This window comes from Cygnus atratus, chromosome 8 (assembly GCF_013377495.2).
Source record: "Cygnus atratus isolate AKBS03 ecotype Queensland, Australia chromosome 8, CAtr_DNAZoo_HiC_assembly, whole genome shotgun sequence".
NCBI classification, from domain to species: Eukaryota; Metazoa; Chordata; class Aves; order Anseriformes; family Anatidae; genus Cygnus; species Cygnus atratus.
Window position 1 is genome coordinate 16,369,748 of NC_066369.1, and position 25,329 is coordinate 16,395,076.

Genomic DNA, 25,329 nt, shown 5'->3' on the forward strand with positions numbered 1-25,329 from the left:
AGCGACACAAGCTGCTGGGGTCTCGCTGCCCTCCCTGCACGCAGCATGGCCCCCAAACCTTCCCCACTTGCCGCAGCAGCGCCGAGGGGCGCGGCACAGCGACACCCGCAGCTGTCAGAGCCTCACCTTGCCCTGCTCCACTTCGCTGCCAACTCCCCATTCTCATTCATGTCTCCCGGTGCTTACCTAGGCTGAGTCACAGCGTGACTGCTTGGCCTGCAACTGCTACCTTTGACATTTAACAACTATAACAATTGTGGGCGAAAGAATAGCATTAGTCATAACGGACGGAGATCAAAGGACCCTCCTAACTCCTAAGGCACAGTTGCTACCTGCCCAGGAGGTGAGCCACAAAACGGCAGCACCTTCTTCCTGCATTGATTTTTTTTTCCTTGCAAGCTCTCAGGGCTCTCTAGGCTGTTTTCACCACGGTCTCGCCCACCTTGACATCGACACGAAATTCCCCTCCACTCAGCTGCTCATGCAATTGCTCAGCAGGAGAGCAGGCAGAGCTGAGCACCGAGCGAGGACAAGTCATGTCTGCCTCGTGCCCTGGCACACACAGCCATTCCACCTGCAGGGAAAGGTGGCAGGACGGAGAGCAGTGAGCCATGTGGTGACTGCTGTAACACATCCGTAGCTGCTGCTTTCCTCTTGGGCTAGTCTGTTCCTAAACTTTGCACTAGCTAATTGTGGTAGAAGTTATGTCGCTGCAGTTTGGGACAACTGGCAAGAACTCCTTTCACAAAATGAAGGTGATTTTTCTTTGCTTTTGCCACGAGAACACTTGGATAAAGCACTGAAACCCAAGCACTGCAAACCTGTCTGCTCCAAGCAGCTGAAACGATGGAAAAGAATGAGAAAGCACAAAGTGGTTTTAGCTAGAGACATAGGAAGAGCCATTATAACAACAACAAAAAAACACACTAAAAATCACCTCTATCAGACCTCTGTTTTCCACATACACAAAATTAAAAAAAAACAGTTAGGAAATGGGACAGAGCTGGTATAATCCTCTTCGTCAGGCTGTAGTCAGCATGATACAACAGGAGCTTTACATTCAATGCTCTGAACATGTCTTCTCCTTAAAGTTACCAGTACTCACAAAGGAACTGCCGTTTTGGCAGAGATCAGCAGTTACAAAACACATTTTAAAAAAAAAACTGTGTGGTATTACTGCCTAAAACCTTGTGCATCATAGAAGAGAGGCAGACCTTCTTCTAGTTAGCAAAATCAATTCCAGGAGCAGGTTTCCCTCCTCACATGTTTGAGATACATAAATGCTCTGAGCCTTAAAAAACAAAACGCTAACTGTAAACCTACACACAGTCTAAAGACATGCTCTGACTGACAAACTGCAAATAAAATTGGTATTTCTCCCCCTTAAATCCATCATTACATTTATTGGTCTTTGATTTTACTAAATTACTAACCATAAAAGTTAATTTTTGTTTTATTCTTGCACATGCCCAGGAGAGGTCAAAACATTAAGAGGTACTCAGAACAACAGATCCAAAAGTGTTATAATGCTTTGGGGCTACTTTATCCAAAGTTAAACTATTTAAAACTTTTTAAGCCTGCTTTCTAAGTCCACTGTCTGGAATATTTCTTGGATTAGATATTAAGTATTTTCATTGCTGATTTTCACCTCCTTTCAAGGGTGCCACATTGGGGTTGGGCTTTCATGACAAGCCGTAGTGACGGCTAAGTAAGAAAAAAACAGATGGAAATTTCAGCCTGTATCTGGCAGGCACGAGCCGTGACTCACTGTCCTGTGTCTTCTGCCTTTGAGGCCAGTGTGGGCTCCATTCACAACACCAGTGAAAAAAAAACACAAAGAACTGTAAGGCGGCAGCTCAGCAAACTGAAGAATAAAGTACTATGAAGCTGAAAAGCCAAAATATCTGATTTTTCATGTTAAAAACATGCATTTATTTCAGCCCTTACAGCTCAAAAGGCACCAAGTGGACCTTGGGCCTCAACAGAGCATGAGGATCAAATAATCCTCTTTCCCCTCAAACCCTTTGTCTCCCGTCCCGTAAGTCGGATGACTTTCTAGGATAACATCAACTTCTCCTAGCTCCAGATCCATTACCTGCAGCTATCGATTGGGTGGTTTCTCTCTCGAGACAACAATGCTGTGATGTAAGCACATGTAACTGTTCCAAGCTCAACTGCTTCTTGCTACCTCCTAAGGTGGAAAAGCTTAAATTCTGAAAGCAGAGAAGTGCTATCTTCCTTTTCATTGCTAAAACATTACAGAGCTCTAGAACCAAACCCACAAGGTTTATTTTGCAGTTATATAAATGCATTATAGAAAGAAACAACTGCAGTGAGAACTGATGATGACAATACAATTGTTCTAAGTCACAGGTCCATGTCAAGTCAGCAACAGTAACAACAGATTTATTAAATCACACTTCTTATCCAATTATAATTTTTTCATTAATCTTAAGGAAAAGCTATGGTAGAGCTCAGAATGTGATTAACCTGTTGAATTCCTCTAAGAAATTTCAGTCTATAAATGCTGAAATACCAAGTGGGTACATTGGGTTTATTTCCTAAGAAACCATTCTAGCTTAAATACAGAAATTAGAGGAAAAGGAAGCAGCAGATTGGTATGTCACTCTAATGTTTATTTACATCCTACTTCTTCCTGTACTTACTGATAAAAAACTTCATCTGTCTGCCCCTGTAATTCACTGGCACTCCTATTTTAACATCATATTTAAAGTCAAAGCAACTTCAAAATTAAAACAAACACAACCAGAATCACAGCACATTAACCTCTTGTTTTACCCTCAGGTTCCCAAGACTCTGAACAAGCCCACTTTGTCTCAGGAAACAAGGGGATTCTTGAGTTAGCCTTGTCACTGCAACTGGTCAAGAATTAACTAAAAACAAAAACAAAACAACAAAAAGCCCACACACAACATTTCTAGTTGTAAAGAAAAAAAATACTGCCGTGACCAAATGCATTTGCTCCCTTCCCACAGGAAATTAAGGAGAAGAAAAGTTTTCCCATAACTGAAAGGCTTTGCTTTCCTGCTTTTGATCAAGCCACCATAGGTTTAAATTTATTTCCTCTGTATATTTTATTATCTCTTTCCACTAGCCATTTCTACTTCCTTTGTTTTTCTACTTCTGCAATATCCTATTAAGACAATTGGCCCTGGATGTGATAAGAACGGCATCCCAGCCCGGGTGCAGTGAGTATCAGTGGATCCACAGACAATCTGCAACAACCAAGAAGATGACACCATCCTTTCTTTTTCTTTTTGTCCCACAGAAAGAAGCGTAAGGAGCCCCAAAGCCCATGTAAAATAATGCATATAACCATTCACAAAAGGAACTAAATGAACGCATGCTTCCTGAACGCACAGACACATGCATTACCTGCATTGGTTATTCATTTCCTGAGATAAAAGAAGTTTAGAACAAACTGAAGGAGGTTTAACCAAGACACCAGAAGACTTTGGGATCTAATAGCGATGGACGGAGATTGTACCTGCCACTGTAACCTGGAATATTACAACTTTGCAGCCTGGTTTGCTGCTCCCTGTATGCTGCTGAGGCACCGCCTCCAGATAGCTGTGGAGAAGCAGCAGATCGTTTTAGAAAAAAGTTAACTCTGCTGCTTTATTCCACAGTGGATTATTGTGTTTTGTTCTGCGTGACAGGACTCAATTTACAAAACCAGTATAACTGCGGCTACAGCTTCTCTTCCATTTGTAAGCATCCTGGCAAAACAAAACCCCAAATTCAGGTAAACATGGATTTATGCATTGAGTTCCTCTGTTCCCTGAAAAATCCAATAAACATTCCACAATAAAATACAACATACATATTCTTAAAGATGTATTTACCTACTGTTTGAAATTTTTGCTGCTCCTTTAGCAGCTGAAGGTATTGCAAAATATACATGACATCAGAACACAAAGACTACAGTGTGGCTTGTGGTATCAGATACTTCCCTGTTAGTGCTTTTGTGTCAGGAAGATCAGACAGATTTCACATAAAGAACCTGTTGTGGAAAAAAATCCTCCTTTTTCCCCCCCCCCGGCAAATTAGAATGACAGGAATTCCTACTCACTACTACCTTCTTAAAGCCACTGCCTAAAACATCCAATATCTACCAAATCCGCCAGTTGTAGATCACTTTGCAAGACATGGGCTCATTTATTTTTGTTTGGCTACCCCTTGACTGAGCATATTGTTACTGTGTTGACCTATTTTATATTTTAGGCTAAGCAAATTTCTACAGGATGTGATATTTATTTGGCTTTCTTAAAATTAACTGCATGTCAACTCAAAGGTAGAATTTTAGAGACGGTGTACCACAAGATGCTCTGTGTACAAAACTGGTGATAACTGAATAAGGGGAAAGCAACAAGAACAAAGCTGAAAGTAGATTTCCTATAGAGAAAAACATTCCAACTAAAGAACAACAGTTCCACGATACCCTTTAAGTATACATAGAACTCGTGTGTACACAGACACACATATGGAAAAATACATTGCTGTTATTTGATACTTACGCGATTAAGGAGAAGGACTAATTAGCACTCACTGAGAAACAGAAGACAAAAACACACACAGCTAACCCATCTCTTTAACTCCTCCATCCCACTGCTCAAATTGCACGACTATAATTCTGGACATTCCCTTAAAGGGAATGTAAAATCTCTCTGATATAGACTGCAAATAAATTCCCCAAGTGAAGAGTCAGCATCTTTATGAACAATATTGACCAGACTGACAGTGATTCAGTAAATGAAAAACTATCAAAACCTAATTCCTTTCAGACTGCATACAGACGTGTTAGGCTCCAGTACGCTGGAGACAAAAATAAGATTCTTGCTTTATAGAACTGATGTCAAATTAGTACTCATTTACAAAAAATGTTCTATAATTTTTTTTAATTTATTTTTCTTAAGTCTTCAAAAATTCTGCCCTTCAAAACCGGTCTTTTTCAGGTTGTATAACAATCTAACCTACTTTTGGATCCTGCTATTTAAGTGTTTACACTGAATCTTCCTTGTTTATCAGCTCTTTGGAAGTCTAGTGTTATACATCACTCCTACACAGATGGTTTTGTAATCAATGTGGTATTTAAAAAACAGTATTAGCAGCCATAATTTCCCTAACAATAAACTCTCAAATCATACATCATTCTTCCCTTGCTGTAAATCACCAGAGGTCTGTTTAAGGATGACTTTCAAGATAGAAGTCCGACGTTGCATTTCTGACTACTTCCCAAAAGGCTCCCGGAGGCTATTAACACAATTAACTCGGTGTTCGCCACACACGAGCTCCATTTCCACTGAGCACAGAAAACAAACCACTTCCCGCTTGCCTGCTGTGCTATTCCAGAGCAATTCTCTTACGAGAGGTGCTGCTTTGACCAAAAGTACAAGCTTAAGATTTTATTCACATTTATCCCCAGGTTTCAGGATGTAGTGCAGGGGCTCAGCCTCCTCCAGAATACCACTTGTCAATTTTTGACCTTGAAAAGCTCAGAGAGGTCCCAAGCTGAACGTTCAGCAATGCTGTGCTCCTTCCTCACAAGTCAGTAGCATCAGAGACCATAAAGGGAGTGAGAGAGGACATGGGAGAAGGAAAAGAGTGGACAGGAGAGCGGTCCTCAAGCATCCCTCTGCACAGGTCTCTGTGGCTGCTGAAGAGCTTGCTATGATAACTAGGCTCGATACGGTTCAAGTCAGATAACCATGTGTGATCTTACCGTTCCGAGGCTAGCCACCCAGCAAGGCGACAGGCAGGAATCCAAGACGTATGAATAATGAGGCTGGACCCCAGCAGGGTTAAATACCGAACTTACTCGCATCTCCAAGCAATAGCCCATGAGTGCACAGATGCTGATAGGCAATTTCTCCTCTCCGGAAGAACATGAATCTTGTAATGCACAACTGCCTAGACAGAAATCTTAGAGCAGAGTAACAAATGGACCTTGCAGATGATGGCACTCCGAACCCTAGCTCGCTGCTAGGAGCACTGTCATTACACCACACTGGTCCACCCAAGGACACACACCACCAGTGATGGAAACAGCGACAGTGGGGCACAGTGATCAAATTCCCAAGGGTGTTTTCTCCTTTACCTAAGCAGAGTAAAGCAAAGGCAGTGAGCAGACACTTTGGATCCCACTGCAGATAATTCCTAAGGCACATCCCAACCAGTAATCCTCACAAGGCAGCCTGCCTTGCCTGCTCAAAACCCACAGTCTAACAAAGCTCTTCTCAAAGACAGACACAACACAAAGTTCCTGCAGCTGATTTAACCTGTGCTGACACAGGCATTCAACATAACTGAAACTTACACCACACAATAAACTATATCGGCTGTTTGCACTTGAGAGTTAGACATCTAATCCCTTTGCCATATCAAAATCTGCTGTTCTCCTATCTTGTAGTCAGTGATGTTTCTCCAGTGTTTTCACAACTGCTATCAGAAGTGCAGGAACACACGGAAAACATCTGGTGCTTCTACTGACCAGAGCACTTGGGGAATTTATCAAGATGCAAAAGCAAACTGCACCAAAATAAAAGCACATCTGGCAATTCCAGTCCCTACAGCCTGCTTTTAATCACACACACACAAAAAAAGATACAATTTAAAAAGTCATTAAACAGACTGGAGGACAAAAAGGGAAAAAAATAGCAAAAGCTGTATTTCCTTTTTAGTTTAGAAATCTGAAAAGCAGAACAGTTCAATATTGGTTTTAGACCCTGAGATGTTATTTAAATTTGCTTTAACATAAGTAAGCTCACATGGCTACAAAGATTGTTATATAAAATTACTTGATCTCGGGTAGAAACGGCACACAGCGACTCATGCAATTGCTCTGAAAAAATATTCTTTTCTGATCTACAGCCACACACACTGCCAGCCTCTGTCTCATCTTGTTCTGGATTTCACTTGGAAGTGGGGCAACTTCAAAAGCTGTAAGAAATTGAACTTGGCAATGAGTTGCTCATTTGGTGATTTTAAGCCACAGCCTGTGAAGATATGAATCTTACTACAGGAGATATTAGTACCTTTAACTACACACCCTAAACATACAGCAAGAATAGGAAGGAGTGTCCAAAGAAAACAAGACTTATCACTGCAGTTCACGTTGCTGTAGGTTTTAAAAGTCCCTCTTGAGAGGGGAGCTACCCCTCCACCCTGACTCATGGTACTTAAAATCTAGGTTTACATTCTGATGGGAATATGGTTTAGAAATGAAGTAAGCAAATTTACTGAGTAACTGAAGCCAGTTACCTTCAGTGAATACTTTCCTTTTTTTCACTTCTAATGGATGTGCCAGCAACCTTGCTCTGGAACATTTATACAGCACCTTCATGGAGATCGAGGGCCAAGAGCAGACAAAGTTCCTTTAGCTAAAGCACAGGGTCCACTGTTCCCTACCTGCGCTGGTTCATCTCTGCAGACAGAACAGCAAACACAGTGACTCTCACTGGGTTACACATTAAACAGAAGTTTCACATAGACGATTTGCCCACAGATGAAATACTGCATTTGAAGTACTCCCACTGACACTTTCATTAGCTAAAAGTGATGTATGAGAGGTCACACAAATTAAGTAAAAAAAATTAAAACAAAGGCAAATTAAAACACACACAGAGAAGCGCCCAGCGACACAAAAAGCTGCATGTAAACACCAGCCTCCTACTTGCATATCAAAGTTCCTCATTTCTGCCAAGATCTGTTCTGTGGCAAGAGCAGAGTGAAGGTGTGCCAGCGCAGCTGAGAACCAGGATGTGCAAGCACACTTCTGAAGGGCCAAAATTCAGACTAAGCTCGTACGCAAACATCATGCAGCTTCTTCTCTCCCCCGGGAGAAGGGGTGACTTCCTCACTCAAGCTGTACAGCCACATCACAGAAACCACTCAGGGTAACTACCAGGCAGCCCCTGATCCCCCTCCTGCCACGCCGTGTCCCTGTCCTGTCCCCCAGGCAGACACCTACTGACAGTCGGCTCCCAACCCTACCTGCTCCTTATCGAGCAAGGAGATCTTCCGTGCTTCAGATGTCCTGTCAGATGGGTAACAACGATGATTTCTCTGAAACTCTGAACAAGAGATGAAGGATGACTTACTAATGTTACCACATTCCTGCCAGGCTTCCAATAGCTGAATCTTCAGTGGTTTCATGCCAGGACAAAATGTCTGCAGCTCAAGTGTTTATCCTCAAAGAGATTTAAGATTACTCTATTTCTTTTTCCTCGTCTAAACTTAAGCTCCTTTCCGTAAGAGGTAAGCTATTTACTTAAGTCCATTTAGTCCCATAATTGTTTGGTTCAGGGTGTGTACTTCAATCTCAGTACTTAAGCATAAAAAAGGGATTATGCTACCACACATCTTTTGGAGGCTGGAGTTTTGAAATTTTACTCAGATCCAGACCATCTCCTTTGTTTTTATGCTGGATTTTCCCCAAACCCCATTCAAAATCTTGCATTAAAAACAGAATGAAGTGCTCCAAATGACTTGCCATCTTTCCTGAGACTGCAGCATACCTGCCCTAACAAGCAAGCTTCCAGCTCTGCACAAAGGTTCAGTAAGGCTCAGTTGTGTTGCTTGCTGCTATTCACCAGCACCAACATACCCACACAACCTCCAATTTAAATATTTACTATTGTTAAGTTTATATTATGATTTGACCCAAATGTTCCAGCTGGAATTGTAACCTCTGCACCATGGGCTCTCCTGCAGAGAGTGGGCAGACAACCCTTGCCCCAGAAGGCTTACAATCTAAGTGATTATTTGTTAGGTGATAAGCATGCTCATGGCTGTAAAACTTAAAGCAAGAAAACAAAAACCATCAGGCTTCCAGAAAAAGTGGAATAAGATTGTGGTAAAAAGCATAGTCAAATTTAATATTTTATGAAATATCTTTGAAAAGTCTAAACATTATGTCCAGATAAATCCATTCACAGTTACAACATTACTATATACTCCTTCCTATTGGTTTGAGAATACTATCTCAAAAAAAAAAAAAGGCACAAAATTTAACAGCTCTTGAAACCTACCTTTTCCAGTCACATCTGTCTTGGTAAAGACAATGAAGATTCATGAGTATGTACTGCAGTTCAACTCAAATAGCCAAAATAAGATTATAGAAAAGAGAAATTATATTCCACCTCATCTATGGACAGATCTCACTCCAGCTCCAGCAGGAAATCCAGCCACATGCTCTCCCCAGCACACGTGAGAGCATAAAATCCATGCCTCCTGGAAAAGATCGCCCACTGCAACTGCTGCTCCCTTTCCAGACCTTATCACCTCGCCACGATTACTACAGCCCTGACCACATACTCGCAATAACTTTTTTGGCAGCCACCTTCACAGACATCCAGTCATGCACCATCTCACTGTCTGGGCTTTACAACTGATGTGCAATCTGCCTGGCTGGCCAAACAGGTGAACCAGTCCATGGAGGAAGCTTTTCTTTTTGTGCAGGCAGTGCTTCCCCCTCACCCCACATGCTTGCCACTTGAGCTACTTTTGGCAAGTGAAACAGCACAACAGCCGCTCCCCAGCTGCTTCTGAAATAAAAGGAGAGTTGCCCTGTCGTTGGAGGAAAACAAATCAGTCGGGGTTTTGTTGCCACTGTTTCCACACGCAGCCAAACCAGATCATTTTCACATCCTCCAGCAGGCCCAGGAGGCTCTGAGTAAAGCTCAGGTCCACAGCAAAGCAAGCTCACAACGAAGCATTAGCATCGTACTGACCCGGGAGAAGGGTTCTTTCCTTTTAATCATCTTCTACCCTTTCCCCCACCATGCCGAGATTCCAAGAAGCAGGGTAAATGAAAAGCCTGAGCTCATGTAAGTATCTCACTGCTGATCTCAGAGCCCTGGCTCTGACTTCCACCAGGCACAATGCAAGGGAGGTGCGAGCCAGCCCCTCGCTGTCCTTGTCCTGTGCAGAACAAGGTGAAGACTCAGGACTTGTCCTACGGCAAATTACTCCATAGCTTCATTTCCAGCGGTATTTCTAGAAGCATGTGCCATAGGACAGGGCATCACCTACTCATATATGCAAAGCAGGAGCAATGGAGCCAACACTGCTTTCGTCTCGTAAGGGCCCAGAAGAGGAGCTGCAGGGCGGCAGGCAGGACGGGCTCCTCTCCCCCAGGCATGCACAGACTTACCTGGCACTCCCCAGGCGATGGGGTGGCGGGACACAGCCCCCAACCTCGTACAAGACAGCCTAGAGGCAACCTGCAACTATCAGGGAACACGCAGGGGTTAATTCAGTGCTCACTCTGTGTTTGAGGTTACTGACTTGACAAAAAGCAAAAACACAAAATGGCCAAAGTGCCCATAGTAACCCCAGCCACGTATAGCTTAATGCAAACAGTCTTTGATACGCCAGATCTATTCATTAGTTTGACTAGCAGCATCTTAACAAGGATCTAGTCAAGAACATCAGGACAACTAGCCAGCTGCTTTATTTGTATGTTCCTGCTATCTCATCTGAACACTTGGATGGCTGCCTGTGAATGTGGGAGTACAGCAATAATATACATATGACTACATTCCCATAAACTGACAGTTGAAAGCTTAGGATTTGTCATGGCCAGACCAAAACATGAACAAAACCATCCATTTCATTTATAATAAAAGTTTTGCAACAGCCTGTTTTTGACCAAGAAATTTTATATGCCAAATTATGTCTCATATCTTTTGTAAAAAAAAGAAAAGTGTTATCAAGGCCCAGAACACTGCCACAGTTTTTGTTCCCCTTTAGGCAGAACAGCAATTCTAATCTGTTTCAAGTTCCTCAAGGGCTAATAATACAAACCTTATCTCCTAGATGTAAAACCAGCAACCAGCTTTGGGTTACCAAACCTTACCAAGTCATTCCTTTCAGCATTCACTGAATGCCTCTCCTCTAAGGAAGCCAAAGCGAAGGACCATCCTCTGCCTCGTCACAAAGCTTGGGGCACCCACATAGCAAGAACTCACCTTGCAAAACAGACCCCAAATGGTGACTTGAAGAAGGTTATGAGCTACTGCTGTAAGCTGCAGGTTTTTGCACGTGGACACAGCCATATCCATGTTCACAGTGAACTGGTTCTGGACCACAAGGACTTCGCACCAATACCAGAGTTGGATCTATGTTCACCACACACAAGCAGGCTGTTATTTTTGGTTTGGAGCTGAGAAAGGGAAGGGCCAGTATGACAGCTGTCAGACAGGCAGTCGGACAAGCATCTTTCTTTAGGCTTGATGGGAACTTGCAGTCTTGTCCCAAAATAGGGCTAATGGCTTGTTGTGCTGCTTGCTTTGATATGAGCAGCAGAACTATCCTTGGGTTAATTTCTTTTTTTTTTTTTTTTTTTTTTAAATGACAGACCATTATGACAATCCTGCTCCTGACTCATTAGGGCCGTCCTCTCTGTCTGATCACACCATGCATCAGATGCCACCATCTTTCACAATGCTTGCACTGTATGCTCTGTGCTCCTCATTCAGCCCCTTGCATAGCACTCAGCACTGGGTCTTGGTCAGAGTTCCTTGCTAATCAAACAAAAAAATTGCGACTTTTGGACAAACACCTAGACTCTGCTAGCACTTTATACTTATATTGCACAAAAGATTCTACTTCCTATTCTGTATTAAGGCCTTCCTGCATCATATGTTGTGTAATCAAAGTACCCTGTCTCAAAAAGATTACAGCCCCAAAATTCAGTTGAATTGCATCAGATTTCATGCTGCATAACACAGCTGAGTGTTTCAGGAAGGCAATAGTTTCAAGCTTGACCAGCTGTAAAAGGAAAAACCTTCAAGTCTATGCCATGGGCTTGAAACAAGAATAAAGCTCTTTTTATCTGCTATATTAGCAACATTTTGACCACAGGAAGAGTCATAAATTAAAGACATCCAAAAAGAATTTAAAAGTATTAGCAGTGTGTTGCAATTATTCCTTATCATGTGATTCTGTTTCAAAAAGTGATTTAGCAAAGATATAATCGCAAGATATAAAATAGCAGAAAAATCTGCTATTTCCACATATGCGTAATTTTCACAAATACACTTTTTCTCTTCTGTTATCAGCACTCTTCCTCAGATCTGTATGTTTCCCATGGTTCAAATGTAAGCCTAAGACAGTGGCTCACTCACTCCAACCACACCAGGATCCTTTGTCTAGCTATAAGACACCGTGTATGTTCTTCAGCAGCACAAGGGCCTCACAGGCTACTGCCGTGCATCCCAAGTAAGGGAGCACAGTGGAGGTTTCTACTTGCACTTAATCTGATAATAACACTTCTTAGCCCTCTGCAGAGACTTACGTGCTGAAGCTGGTCGTAGTCACTGATACTTGTTCTGTCAAGTTAGGAGAGAATGGACTGTAAAAAAGCTGTACTTCCAACACTAAAGGGGGAAGATACAACTGGCTGCGTAAGTACAAGAAACAAATGAAATGAGTAATCATGAAGTGGCTTTAAAACAAAAACAAACCCCCCAACAAAAGTCAGAACACTCACAGAGGTAAAGGCCAAAAGACTTAGACTACAGGATCTTAGTTATAAGAATATGAGTAACAACGTGACCGTGAGTCATTTTATTAAGGAATCTTCACTGCCTTCCGTTAACCAAAAAATTGTGTAATGGCACGCTTGAAATTAGCCACTTATATAAAATAACTTTTCTTCTGAGTTGCTGCTTGTGAATAGCTGCAACTTGAACAGAGATGTGAATAAAAACTCTTCTACCCCCTCACTGTGTAACACCGAATTACAATGACAGTATCTTTGCAGTGAGCAAAAGCATAAGCAGCTTAACATGTAAAGTTCAAACTTTCAGCGTTAGACTTGCATATAAGCTTTACAGTTAGGAGCTCTACACCGAAGGCAAAGGTCAGCCAGGGACAATTGATGGAAATTGAGAATCTCCGGGTCACGTTGCTGCAGCCGGCTGCTGGAGCTTTGTGCTGGCCTCCTCTGAGGCGGCTGTCACCGTCAGAGCCAAACAGGCCACAGGTCCGATCCTCCAGCTCCCAGACAAGGTCCCCCTGCCAGCCAGAACACCATCCCACCGATCACCACAGGCCAAACTATTTCTTCTTAGTAATTTAAGTCACTGAAAACCACCGGTTATACAGCTATGAATTACCACAACCATATGTTACAAACCAATATGGCCAAAATATAGAGAAATAACTGTACTTTGCTGCTATAAATTACAGCCAAGGGATCTCTAGTGTATTCTAATACACAAAACCAAAACACCAAAGCACGTTTCCTTGGTAAAAGCCCAAAGACCACTTAAAGGTCCAAATTTTCAAGATGTCTTAGACTACATAACTTATTTTATTACTCCTCCCCCTCAAACAAAGTACAAAAGCAGCTTCAGTTTCCTCTGTGATCAGTTTTTACTCCTGGAACTCCTGTGGGCAGACAAGAACACCAAGAGCTGTGAATGCAGCTTCTATGTGGCATTAACTGAACGTCTTTAATTTATGATTTACGATTACTTTATAAATGCACACATACACAGATGTCTCTTACGGATCAAGCCATCTTTCCACAGTTAGTAAGTGATGCAATTTACACAGTCATCACAGTCCAGATCAGACCAGTGTCACTGTAAGACATCACGCAAGCAATACAATAGCGTGTACTGAACAACTACTGAAAACTCATTTAACAAATAAAATCCGTCTCGTAAAAAAATCCCATGGGAGTCTTCTGCTGCAGTATATCATCTGCGTTTCAGGCTCAACATTCCCAAATATTTAGTGTTTTCTACAACAAAGAACTTGTGTTGGAGTAACTGCATGCAGGGAGAAACTGCCTTCATACAAGAGCCACAAATTATCATGCTTATCCTGTGTCTTGGTGCAGCTCTTCAGAGCTAATTCGTAGCATCTATGACTTTAACACTGTATTTTCCGCTATTTAAAGTTCCAGTATCCCTACTTGAATGCTTTGCCATAGTACTGCATCAAGGTAGACAGTCAGCCCAGGGAGGTATCACTAAGCCGTTAATTTTATCCTAGCACAGATCAAAGGAAGTCCACTCACTGGTCCCACCTTTGGACCAGGAATGGAACGACCACAGGATAACCATTTGTGCTTGGGAGGACAGAGAAGCTAAAGAGCTTGATCTCCTACGTTTGCTCCAGTTTTAAAACTTTTGTTAAAACCCTCTGTTTTGCTTAAAACTCTCTGCAAATCAGCAGATTCTTTTCCACACAGACTCTTGGAGAGTGCAAATACATGGGTCACAAGAGATGACCAGGAACAGACTGGGTTTCTTTGAGCGCGTACATGTGTTTCAGTGTGGACACAAACAGCAACAAACACAGAGGAGCTTTCTGTCGTCCAAGTGATACCTCAGGAGCATACTGAGGTGCCAACAAGGCTGGCTGAGCTGCTCCTGCCTAACTGCCTGCAGCCTGTACTCGTACCTGCCTGTCAAGGATTTCTGTCTATTAGGAGCTACCAGATGCATGTGTCGTAAAGTTATGGTTGTGCATGTGTGTCCTTGCACATATCTTTGGGAAGGGGAAAAAAATGGAGGGGGAAAAATAGAGTAATGAAACTAGAAACACTTGAAACTCAATGTAAGAGCAGATAGAAGCTTTCTCCAACACACACGTCAGGAGGTAGTTAATAAAGGAAACTGGAGACTTTTGCTTATCGAAAAAACACAGCCAGGCCTTCTTCCTTCCACATCTTAAATCTCCTTGCTTCACTCCCTTTCCTCTGTCCACTTATAAAGACATCAATCCCCAAAATAAAGGCCTTGCATTTTCTCTGCAGGTCAATTCCTTTAAATACAATGGAGTGACACTGTACAAGCATGATCCCTGAAAAGCTGAATGCTCAAAACCAGTTTGTTACTCTGACGCATGTATCCTCGGTTTGTGTATCAGCATCTGTGCCCTGCAATCAAGAGGCACAATGACACATTTTAGCATGCAGGGTGCGTTCTGCCTTTATCACCACCTCCCCTTGATACACACACCCTCCGTGTTCCTTCAGCTAGTGCTACGCTCCTTCTCGTATTAAATTTAGAAACAGACCTCTGAATCACCAGTTCCTGTTGTCAAAAGTAGCTAGAAACAGATGTTACAGCAAAATGCATTTCCTAGTAAACAGTTATAGAATAAACAGCCCACTACGTTAGACCCCATTGCTACAAAATGTTTTTAGACCTTAGAACAAGGGATTTTATAGATTCACATTAATGTAAATAGTTAAATTCCCTGAGATCTCTAATCCTTCCTAGAATCGTATTAACTCTTACCCATAATGATATCATGTGGCAGAGAGTTCCAGAGGTTAACCGTCCACTATAAAAAAACAAAAACAAAAAAACATGTTGCTTATAAACTCATTACTGGAGAGTGTCCCATTGCACTTACTCCATCCATTCTACTTGTCCCTGTCACTTCTTCAGATGCATCTTCAACAAGAGGAGCAGAAAGATCTGACCTACTACCTCGGCAAGAGAAGAGCAGCACAAAAATACCCAAACTGGTTATGTGCCAAGACCACCAGTTTCAGGCACAGGAGAGCAGAGTTCGAGCAGTGCTGCACACAAGCCAATCCACCCTGCAGACAGGAATTACTACCTAGCATAAACAAAGTAGAAATGTTTCCAGATCTGAGTCCATCAGTTTCCAGCTGAAGAGTATCTGAGATGCTGAATCCCATGGTTAAGAAACTCTTCACAATCACTTGTGGACTCCAACATCTTCTGTAGCTCTCAGAATACTTAAGAGGAAGTACCACTCCGGCCAGGAGGCACCATCCCTGTATATGCTCCACATGTATAAATACATACATGCATTACATACTTTCTATCAGCGAGTCCAGCTGGTGCCCAATTGTTTCAGCATACGAGGAACATTAGTTCAGGTTTGCATAGTTCTCTCTATGAATTACTGATGCCGGGGGACAACGCAGACCACTATACGCTATTATTGCTGTATTTAGCCCAGAGGACTGTACCTAACTGTAAGCCAGACCTTTGTTTGCCTAACATAACACTTCCAGAGAAGCTTTCAAGCCCTGGGAACATTTTGGATAGAATCCACCATTTCCCTTCGTCATTTATTTGTTCCAGTGCTTACTCTCTCTCACCGTTACAAATGAATGCCTTATTTCTAATTGCCCAATTTCAGTTCCCAGCCATCAGCTGTGAGCTCTGTGTTATGCCTGTCTCTGTTAGCCTTTTAGCATCCAGCGCGCTGTGCTCTCCCTCAGAAGGTGCTTGCCTCCGGTTATCAAATCGCCCCATTTACCTATCAAGAAACGGCTGACCCAGCAGCAGAAGGAGCTCTGCAGACTCTCCTTGTAGAAGCTGAAGACCACCCAGCCTTCAAATATCTCCTCTGCCTCTTTTCTGAGCTCGCTCCCTTTCCCACCAGGCTGCCCCCAGCCCCAGAGCCGTACCGTACACCACTCCAGCACCGCTCTCACCTCCTGTCCGTGTTGCTCCTACTCGCTCACGCACCGCCCTGCAGAAGGAAGAGCGGTCGTGTCTTATTCACTCACCGCACCCCTAAGGACCTTTCTCCCTGGGTTCCCGTTCGGCCACAGGGCTGCAGCACGACATCTGCAGGCCCCGTGGTCTTGCATCTGACTAATTTAAAACACACTTTTGATTGATACAGCTCACAGGAATCCCCAGACTGTTCGGTACGCAGTGCCGTGCCCTCACTTACCGCGCTGCCTAGCACGACGCTGCCTGCCGACTGCGCCTCAGATTCTGACCCTGTCTCCAGATACCCGATGAAAATGTTCAACAGAATCTGGCCTCACCTCAAGCCTTAAAGCAGATGTCTAGAAGCATTCACAGTTGATAATGATTCACTGCCAGTGACTAACTTGTAAACGTCAGTTACTCAGTTCTTAATTCAGGTGCTTTTGCAATACCACATAGCACCAACGTGTGCGGACAGGAGTCCCAAAAGGGTACGCCAGAGTCCTACCTGGCTGCCTCCGCTGGAGGCAGGGAGGGACTGCAGGTAGCAGATGGAAGGAGCAAGGGAGCGGCTGCATCTGCAAGGCAGGACTGCCCCCCTGCAGCTGCACAGCTGCCTTTGGCAGGCATAGCTTCATTGCATCTCATGCAGATCCCTCTCCCAAGTCAAACTTGGTTTCCAGCATGTCACCGCGTTTGCTAAGATGCATTTCCCATGACCTGACACACACAGACATTAGTCTGTCTAATGTCTTTATCGATTGAATATAGCATTAACTTTTCCAGTATCTTGAGGAAAAATGCCACCCTATCTGGAATAGGGCTAAAACAGTCACCCACCCTTCCCTTCTCCGGCACTGTTAATTCTACAACCCTCTATGCCAACAGTTATTAAAAATTGTTGTCTGCAGGCCTACAGACTTTTCACAGCAAGCTCTTTTTAACAACTGAGTTACAACTCTGCTAGTTTGCATATGTCTACCCCTAGAAATTATTAAATCCTTAATTAATAAAGATTTAAAGAAATTCATCATCTTCTGTTAGAATGGCACGGTATCAAATTCTGCACGTTCTCAAATACAGGAAAGTATTAATATTTCTACTTTTCTTGCATGACCTATTTCATTATCTTCATCTAATAACTTGGATTATTTGTTTCCTAATGCTTAAAATATAAAATATGTGTAGTTAATTCCCTAACTTATTTCCTTACTTCTAATATGCATTAATTCTCATGTATTTGTTGTCCCCTAAATTGCTGTATTTTGCTTTGAAACGTCTAGATGTGTCCTGAAGCCAGAGGGCTGTTAGCCTGGTTGTTGTCTTCTCTTTTTTTTTTTTTCCCTCCCCCCTTTAAACCAGAATTTCAATGTTTTGGCTACTTGAAATATTCTTAGAGATCACCATTTCCGATTCACACTCTTCTTCCTACAACAACATTCACTAAGCTCTCCATGATGACAAATATGGTCTTTTGAGGCATCAAGTATGTATTTCCTTGGGATTGCTTTCTGTTTACCCATCCTTTACATAACTGGGCCAGAGTCAACAAAACAAAACCAACAAGAGTGCGCTACGGGAGGCAAACCTGTATGTTTGCTGATTAGCCACTTGGGACATCTACAAAAAACATTTTGGGGAAAAAAAAAAATCTGTATTTGTTTCTCCTATTCTTTGACTTTAAAGGTAAGGCATTCACCAAGCCACCAATTTGATTAGTCAACCAAAACTGGACAAAGGACACATTCAGGCTCTTCCTCATCAGCCTGACTCTCAGCCAGGTTAAAAGCCTGTGCATGCTACCAGCCATCTGCTGCTTTTTGGATGAATGAGGCAAGGCAAAAGGAACTGGCCTCAGACCTATATGCAGTCTCATCAGAGAAAAAAGGCAATGCAAAGCACACGCACTCTGCATGTAGATACAACACTCCTCATCTGCCCAAGGGAGAAGCATCCACCCTCCACCTGGATTTGCACATGCGGTGGATTAAGCCTTAGTACAGAATCAATCCTTAGCCTCTAGGATCAAGTCTTTCCCAGGGCAACAAAACAACGTATTCACCAAGAAAACCACAACACTTGGTTTTGTAATTGCCACACCAGTAGGAAAAATATTGAGAACCTTCCAATCTCAAGCATAACTTGATTTAAATAAACATGTTCACGATTCATACACCATGAACTGTTAAGCGTCCTAGAAGCACATTGGCACCAGCCTACAGATGTAATTCTGCACTTCAGCACGCATGGACTTCTCCATACAGTCAAGAGTCCCACATGGCACCTACAAGCACCTACTTACATGCATTTAGTTAGAGCAGAAATTCATTATGATGTTTAGCAAGAGCCTACATTCAGTAGCTGAAAAGGAAATAACCTAGGTACTTGCCGCACAGATGCTGCAACTTACTTTGCACAACCAAAACTGACTAAGGAAAAATATATACTGTACTTTAGGCATTCACTCTTCCTATTAAAGCACCAGAATGAGAGGGAAAGCGAAGGAGGGGAAAATGTACATCAAAAAGCAAAACGGAGAGCCCTGCCCATACCTTCTGCAACAAATTACCCCTAAATTAGGCAGCAAGTATTTGAAAGCATCACTCTGCTCAGAGAGTTCAGGCTGTGAAGTGTACACTCCCTGGGCTGGATTCCTCTGTTCCCTGCTCTCAGGCTTGGAGGTAAACATTATCATGCAGGTCACCAAAAGCCTCAGCTCCTAAAACTTTCAGCCCTTTTCTTACTACACAGATTTTGCTGAAGTTCTCTGCTTTGTACACATATCTAAAAATCTTTCTATGGGATGGGAAGAATCTCAGTTTGGGCTGCAAGTCCAAGACCTACAGAGAGGGCTTGTACTCCTCCAACTTCCTCCATCTTCTTCCCCATCAGCTTAGAAAATTCGCACAAGAAACCAGCAAACGGACTTCACCCACCAAGCAAGTGCATTCCATTGACTATGAAAGATTCAATGAGACCTAAAAGTTTCTACTGAAACTTTCAGTGATCACACAGTTAATTATAGTTTTAAGAGGCCATAACAACGCTTCAAAAGTCTATTGCACACTGAAGTCAGTCCACATTCCTCTCATAATTCCTGTTTAAGGTTAGCTGGGTTGCTTGAATATTAAATTCAGATGAAAAGTACAGAGTGATTTTAAAATGCAAGTGCTATTCCTGACTAGTAATACTTCTGCATCCACATAAACCTTTCAAAATCCTTACGACCAGACTTCCTATATAACATAATCCACTTTGAGGCTCTGTCTGCATGAGGCATTTCAGATTACTTGAGAGAAAAACCATACAAATTTAAAAAATGGATTGGTTAAACTGCTTGGGACCCTCTCCAGACACTCTTTTCCAGAATCAGACTAACTCTCCATTATTCTTCCTCAGAGATGTAAAGCAATCCACTTGAAATTCACACCTTAGGCTGACTCGAATCATTTCTCAACAGCATGTGAAGACAAGCCCTTAGCTCCAGAACCACACTCGGGATTTACTCGGGACTAACTGTTCAAAATATTCCCCTCAGGAGACAGGCCCAGACACCACAGTGCATCACGATGCTGCTTCAACACCGAACACATCTAAGAACGCAAGAAACCACACAACCATAAAAGCTTGAATTCTGGTAAATAAATTCATGACTGTGTATTCGCCAGGTTTGCTTTAAAAAGGATTTCTGACAGGCACCTAGCCTTAGTTTAAAGCCTCTTATTCTGATGCAGCCTTCCAAGATTTCTCCACTCCCTCCCTCCCGTTCCCTGCGAGCAGCATCCCCCAGCTTCTCTTTCACAAACCTGCCCTGCTGAAACCCCAGCCTGCCAATGCTGTGTGCAGCCTAACACAGCACAGCAGCGACTGAGGGCCCTTGTTGTGGGATTTTAGGCATCACCTGGAAGACAACAAGCAGTAGACCGAACAGGAACTCCAGGTTCAGAGCCAGCAGACGTGGCTTCGTGCACTCCCGCCCCCGCAGCTCAGCCTGCTCTGTTTTTTCCTGGGGATACATTTTCAGATCCCAGCCACGACCTGCTGCAGATACAAATCAGCTTTGCTCATCCCACAGTTTTGTCACTGACAAAAAATAGCTCTGGAGGGAGAGGAGGAGGTTTTCAGCTGTTTTCTTCCCCATTCCTCTTGAGCTGTTCCCTCTGTCCTCTCCCAGCTTTTACACCTTGTAATATGGGATAAGCCATTTTCTTACGTTCACAGCTCAATGTCAGAATAGCTATTTTCTTATTCTACAGAGACTGTAAATCCCCACAGCTGCCTTTAAAACAAATTCAATAGTAGCCACAATGTTCCAGCAGCACCTCAACAACACTATCATCAGGCTTTTCATGGGGAAGCTGAAAGAAGCTGGTGACTGATCGTTTCCTCACCGAAGGCAGCCCTGAGATGCAGCTGGGGCCACACTGGAGCGGTTTGGATAGATGCTTCGCCTCGGAGTTCAAAACAACAGCAGGAGAGGGACATTTTCCTAGGCAACATCACAAATACCCGGTTTTAAAGATGGCTGGAAAGCACGTAATATACTGTTCTTCCATTTCTCATGAACAGTAACCTTATTCTTCCCAAAACATTGATCAACATTTGATCTTGTTATGAACAACTCTGAGGCCTCCCCCACAGAGCATCTAGCTGCATCGCATTAAAGCCGTTCCTTTCTCCTTGCCTCTAGCATATTCCAGGCATGTAAACAACTCTGCTGTGCACACAAGCAAAGTCACAGCTAGCCAGCAAAAGCTGCAGCAAGGGCACCGTAGGTACCAATCCAATCCTAATAACCAATTATTTTCATAGAGCACTGTATTTATTAACTAGAAGCCAACTACTATAAATGCAAATGTATAAGTGAAAAATGATTCTATTAGAAAAGCTGAAGAAATATTTTAGAAAATTATTTTTCATGGATAGAGTCATGTTTCACAGGCTTAGTTACCCCCCTAACCAAGACACACAAGAAGAGTCAGTCTGAATGATCTTCAAAGGAGGTTTCTCACCACTATAACTGGAAGAAGTGTGACAAGAATAGAAGAAAGGCAAGTGTTAGAAAATCCAAGCAGGCTTACTGTCTGGGGATTTCCTGGTTGATGCAACATCACATGACAGGTAATATTTTTGGAGCCAGGCCTGAAAACCTATGGGAACTATTTGCAGTTCGTAATTAAAAACAAGCCCCCCACATACCTTAGCACTCATTCAGAAGTGAAGTAATTAGAAGAAGATGGATGCACTGTTACAAAAGTTACCAAAATTCAAAGCAAAAAAGCATTGCCTCGCCAATTACCGTGTAATGTTAACTCTTGCTTTACACTCTCTGGACCACGCATACCAGGCAAGCTACCCTGGTGGGACCTGCTTCTCTGGGCAAATTTCAGCTGCCAGATCCATCCCCTTTTGCCATGCAATGCCCTTGCAGCTCTCTTGCCCAAACCACACATCTCTCCCCACACACAAGTCTGCGAGTAGGAAATATTGAGGTCTGGAGGAAACACAGGTCATCTCTGACCCCTATCTCATCCTCCCACGGGTTCCGAGCTGATCCCACAGGAAAAACGAATGTAACTGCAACTAGGCCTGCTCAGGGCCTTCTCTGCGTTAGGAGGCTTCCAACAGCAGGGATCCAGGGAAACGGCTCTGGAGCTGTGAGCCGAACACTGCGCCAGCCTCAAACAGCAGCCAGAGCAGCCCGGGGCGCCTCGCGACCTCTCCTCGTGACCAGACCAGTCACACCATTTGTCACCTCTGAGCTTACAACAGAGCCCTGCAATTCCTTGCTTTCCTCTTATCCACACCGACTCGACAAACTGGAGCGAATCCATTATGGCCCAGCACCCACCAGCTTCTGTGGCTTACTTCACATGCTCATGAATGTCAGGCTATATAAATTCCAGGCCTCGATTCTTCCTTCCACAATGCAAAAATTGCCCTGTCGCACATATCCTTCTCCCCTCCCACTTCTTGTCAAATTTCACTGCCCGTACTGCTGCCAGAGCAAGTTTTATCTCCATGAAGCCAGGAAGTCATCCAGTTCTCCCCAGCACCCCTGTAAAGCAAACTGCTTTCTGTCCTCTGCTGCCCGGCAGCCGAACACCCACTCAGCCCGGCACGTGGCACTTACCAAGGAGGCTGTGCGAGAGGAAAACAAGCATTCAAGGTCTAGTTTCACACACAAAATCGAGTATCCCTCCTTACAGCTAAGATTTCTTCATCTTCTTCACATTTCCCACCTTCAACATGTTTAACACAAATTAAAAAAGCCTTCCCCTTTCATATTTTGCGTCAAGGCAATGAGTGGTTGTTTTATTACCAAGGCAAAACGATTCCTTTGACAAAACTGGAGTTTAACTCCAACGCTATGCTTGCAGAGCAGTCCTGTACTCTCCTTTTCCACTCTAAAAACCCTACTCATGGTAATTCCGTACCAAACATAATACACATTGTGAAGAATTCACACGGCACTGCAACTAAATTAAACTTCTGACTAAGGTAAATTAAAGTTCATGGTTAAAGCAGGCGAAAGTGTATCTCAGTCTGCACATTGGAAGATTCAGACAACTCTTTACAGATTCAGGCCTTGAGAAGTGCAAGGTTCAGTTGCTGCACCCTGTGTATCTGACAAGATGCACGGTCATAAATACCAGCACCAGAAGGTTGTAGCTCCATCTCAGTGCCAAATATCTGACGGCCGTCTCCTTTTTAGAGGAGCATGGTGAGAAGGCTATAGCCTAGACAGAACTGACAATTTAATTACAAAGGAGGACACTCCGTTGAACTGGAAATGTGAAGCAGTTCAGGTGAAAATTATGAATTATAGTGACAGCCCAAATTAAAAATATTACAAATTTTCATTTACCATTTACGGTTATAATAAAGTAAAAGTGAAAAAAGATCAGAGTGTTTGGTTTTTTTTTTGTACATTGTTAGCAAACAAACACCTTTGGCTATATTCAGTATGCACAAAACACATTCAATATTCAATATCAAAAATGCCCAGCACAGGGCATAGCATGATTTTAATTAATAAAAAGACAAAACTCAGTTTATTACCTCTTCAAGGATCAGAGTCACACGATGTGCCTCATATCAAAGATTTGCCCCAGGCAGAAGCACTCAGAGCACATCAACTTACATCTTACAGGATATCAAAAGGATGCTGAAACTGCTGCACCTTTCATGAATTGGTTTTGATTGACCCCTTGTTTTAGGCCCACTGCAGATGAAGAACTCAGGTAGAGATTATTTAAGCTAATTTAACTGAATTCAAAGGGCCAATTTTGAGTCATCCTGTCAGGGTCACACTGCAGCCTGCAGAGTTCCCCAGTTTTACCACTAACCCAGCATAAACGCATAAAGGCACCATGGCACTCGGGTTTACTGTTAGACCCCCAGCTGAAACACAAACCTGTTGAAATACAAGGCCTTGACTGACATGTGCTCGTTGTGGAAAAGCAAATTAAATCGTATGCAGGAGCACACGAACACTGAAAAGGGGATTATGGCTATTCAGGAAGCACCTAGTATGCCAGTGCAACCCAAAAAGGTTAAGAAACAAGTATAATAAACCTTCATATTTGCACCCAAAATAATGGGAATATTTGACTCCTTCAAGGTGCCATAACCTCCTAGGAACACTTCAAATTAATTTGACTTTTATATCTTTATAAATAATGTGAAAACAAAAGCATAGGGAAAGCAGCATTTGCAGTTTAAGCAAAGACATCAAAACAAATATGTCCATAGCACTCAAATGCTAAACTGCATGTGAGAATCTTTTGAGTGGCTGAAATCTGGGACACAGAGGAAAGGCGTTCTTGTTTTTAAATTAATTATTAATCAATCTTTTCAGCCATCAAATCCCTGCAATGACTCATCCACTTTCTTTACCAAAGTCTAAACTGTTACGAGAAGATAGCAATTCCACTTGTGCATTACCCTCCTGAGTGCAATTCTTAACCCTGCATATGAGAAAGGATTTTAATAGGTTCATTCCTCCCTCCCAAAAAAAGATTATGTTCTCATTGACCCTGAAAAGAATATCACAAAAAAAAACAGAAGGAAAAACAATATTTAGAATTTTTTACATTAAGAGAAAGAAGATAAAGTCCACCTCAGTTATGAATAAGCGAAACCAGCATTCTTCTGGTGATGGAAGTACTTGAAGCAGTGAGAAAATTCACATCACCAGAAATCCTCAATAAAAATGCCATTAAATAATCCAATGCTTTTACATTCACGCAGACAATTCGTACTGTCTGTAAAGGAATTTAGCTTTATGGAAACATGGTTTGAAAGGAGGTGCTTTTTAAGCTTACAAAATTAATAACTTGATCCTACACCCCACATCCATCTAAACCTCTTTTCAGAGTCAGCAGCTTTATTTCGTGAATTCAGCTGCAAGACTGGAGCTCAGCTGGAGATACCTACGTACAGAGCTTGCTCTTTTCCTGCGCTAAAGTTGTATCAGAACATTACAACACGTTTGCATATCTCCCACACACATGGAGGGTTTTTTTTGCCAGCAATAACATGACAACAGCATCAAGGCTGAGAAAACATACCAGACAGATAGGGAATGAGAGGGTGGAGTTTGCTGCAGGAACACCCAGACTGAAGTCCAGCAGCTCCGGGGGAAGGTGCTGCCTTTCTACCAGCCTGATGCTTTCCTATCAGTCCCACTTTCCAGTGGGAAATGTGAAACTCCTCCCAGGAAATGAAAAGCTTCCTATAGTTTCTCCCTTCTCCACAGCCTCTTTTCTATCAAGAAAAGTGATATCACTCCACCCTTTTTCCGTAAGAATGGTTTCCATTTTTCCCTTCCACTATGTTCAGCCTCGTGGCCACAGTGGAATAG

General features: G+C 42.8%; 2 protein-coding genes across 11 annotated transcripts in view; both read right to left on the reverse strand.

Annotated features, from left to right (window-relative positions):
- ZNF326 (zinc finger protein 326) overlaps positions 1 to 25,329 on the reverse strand; it is an 80,427-nt gene that overhangs the window by 46,618 nt on the left and 8,480 nt on the right. The window lies entirely within an intron of this gene.
- LRRC8D (leucine rich repeat containing 8 VRAC subunit D) overlaps positions 1 to 25,329 on the reverse strand; it is a 62,581-nt gene that overhangs the window by 18,718 nt on the left and 18,534 nt on the right. Inside the window, exons 1-2 of one of the 10 annotated variants that reach the window (XM_050712388.1) lie at positions 25,037 to 25,140; positions 15,282 to 15,327 (exon numbers count right to left, since the gene is read on the reverse strand). The exons of 4 other annotated variants lie outside the window; for them this stretch is intronic. In XM_050712388.1, the coding sequence (XP_050568345.1) occupies positions 15,282 to 15,285 (4 nt within the window). In that variant the 5' untranslated portion in view covers positions 15,286 to 15,327; positions 25,037 to 25,140. Of the gene's footprint in view, positions 1 to 15,281; positions 15,328 to 20,364; positions 20,496 to 21,662; positions 21,919 to 25,036; positions 25,156 to 25,329 lie in introns of those variants that run through there. 5 more of the 10 variants (XM_050712387.1, XM_050712385.1, XM_035538000.2 and 2 more) reach the window with 5 other exon arrangements.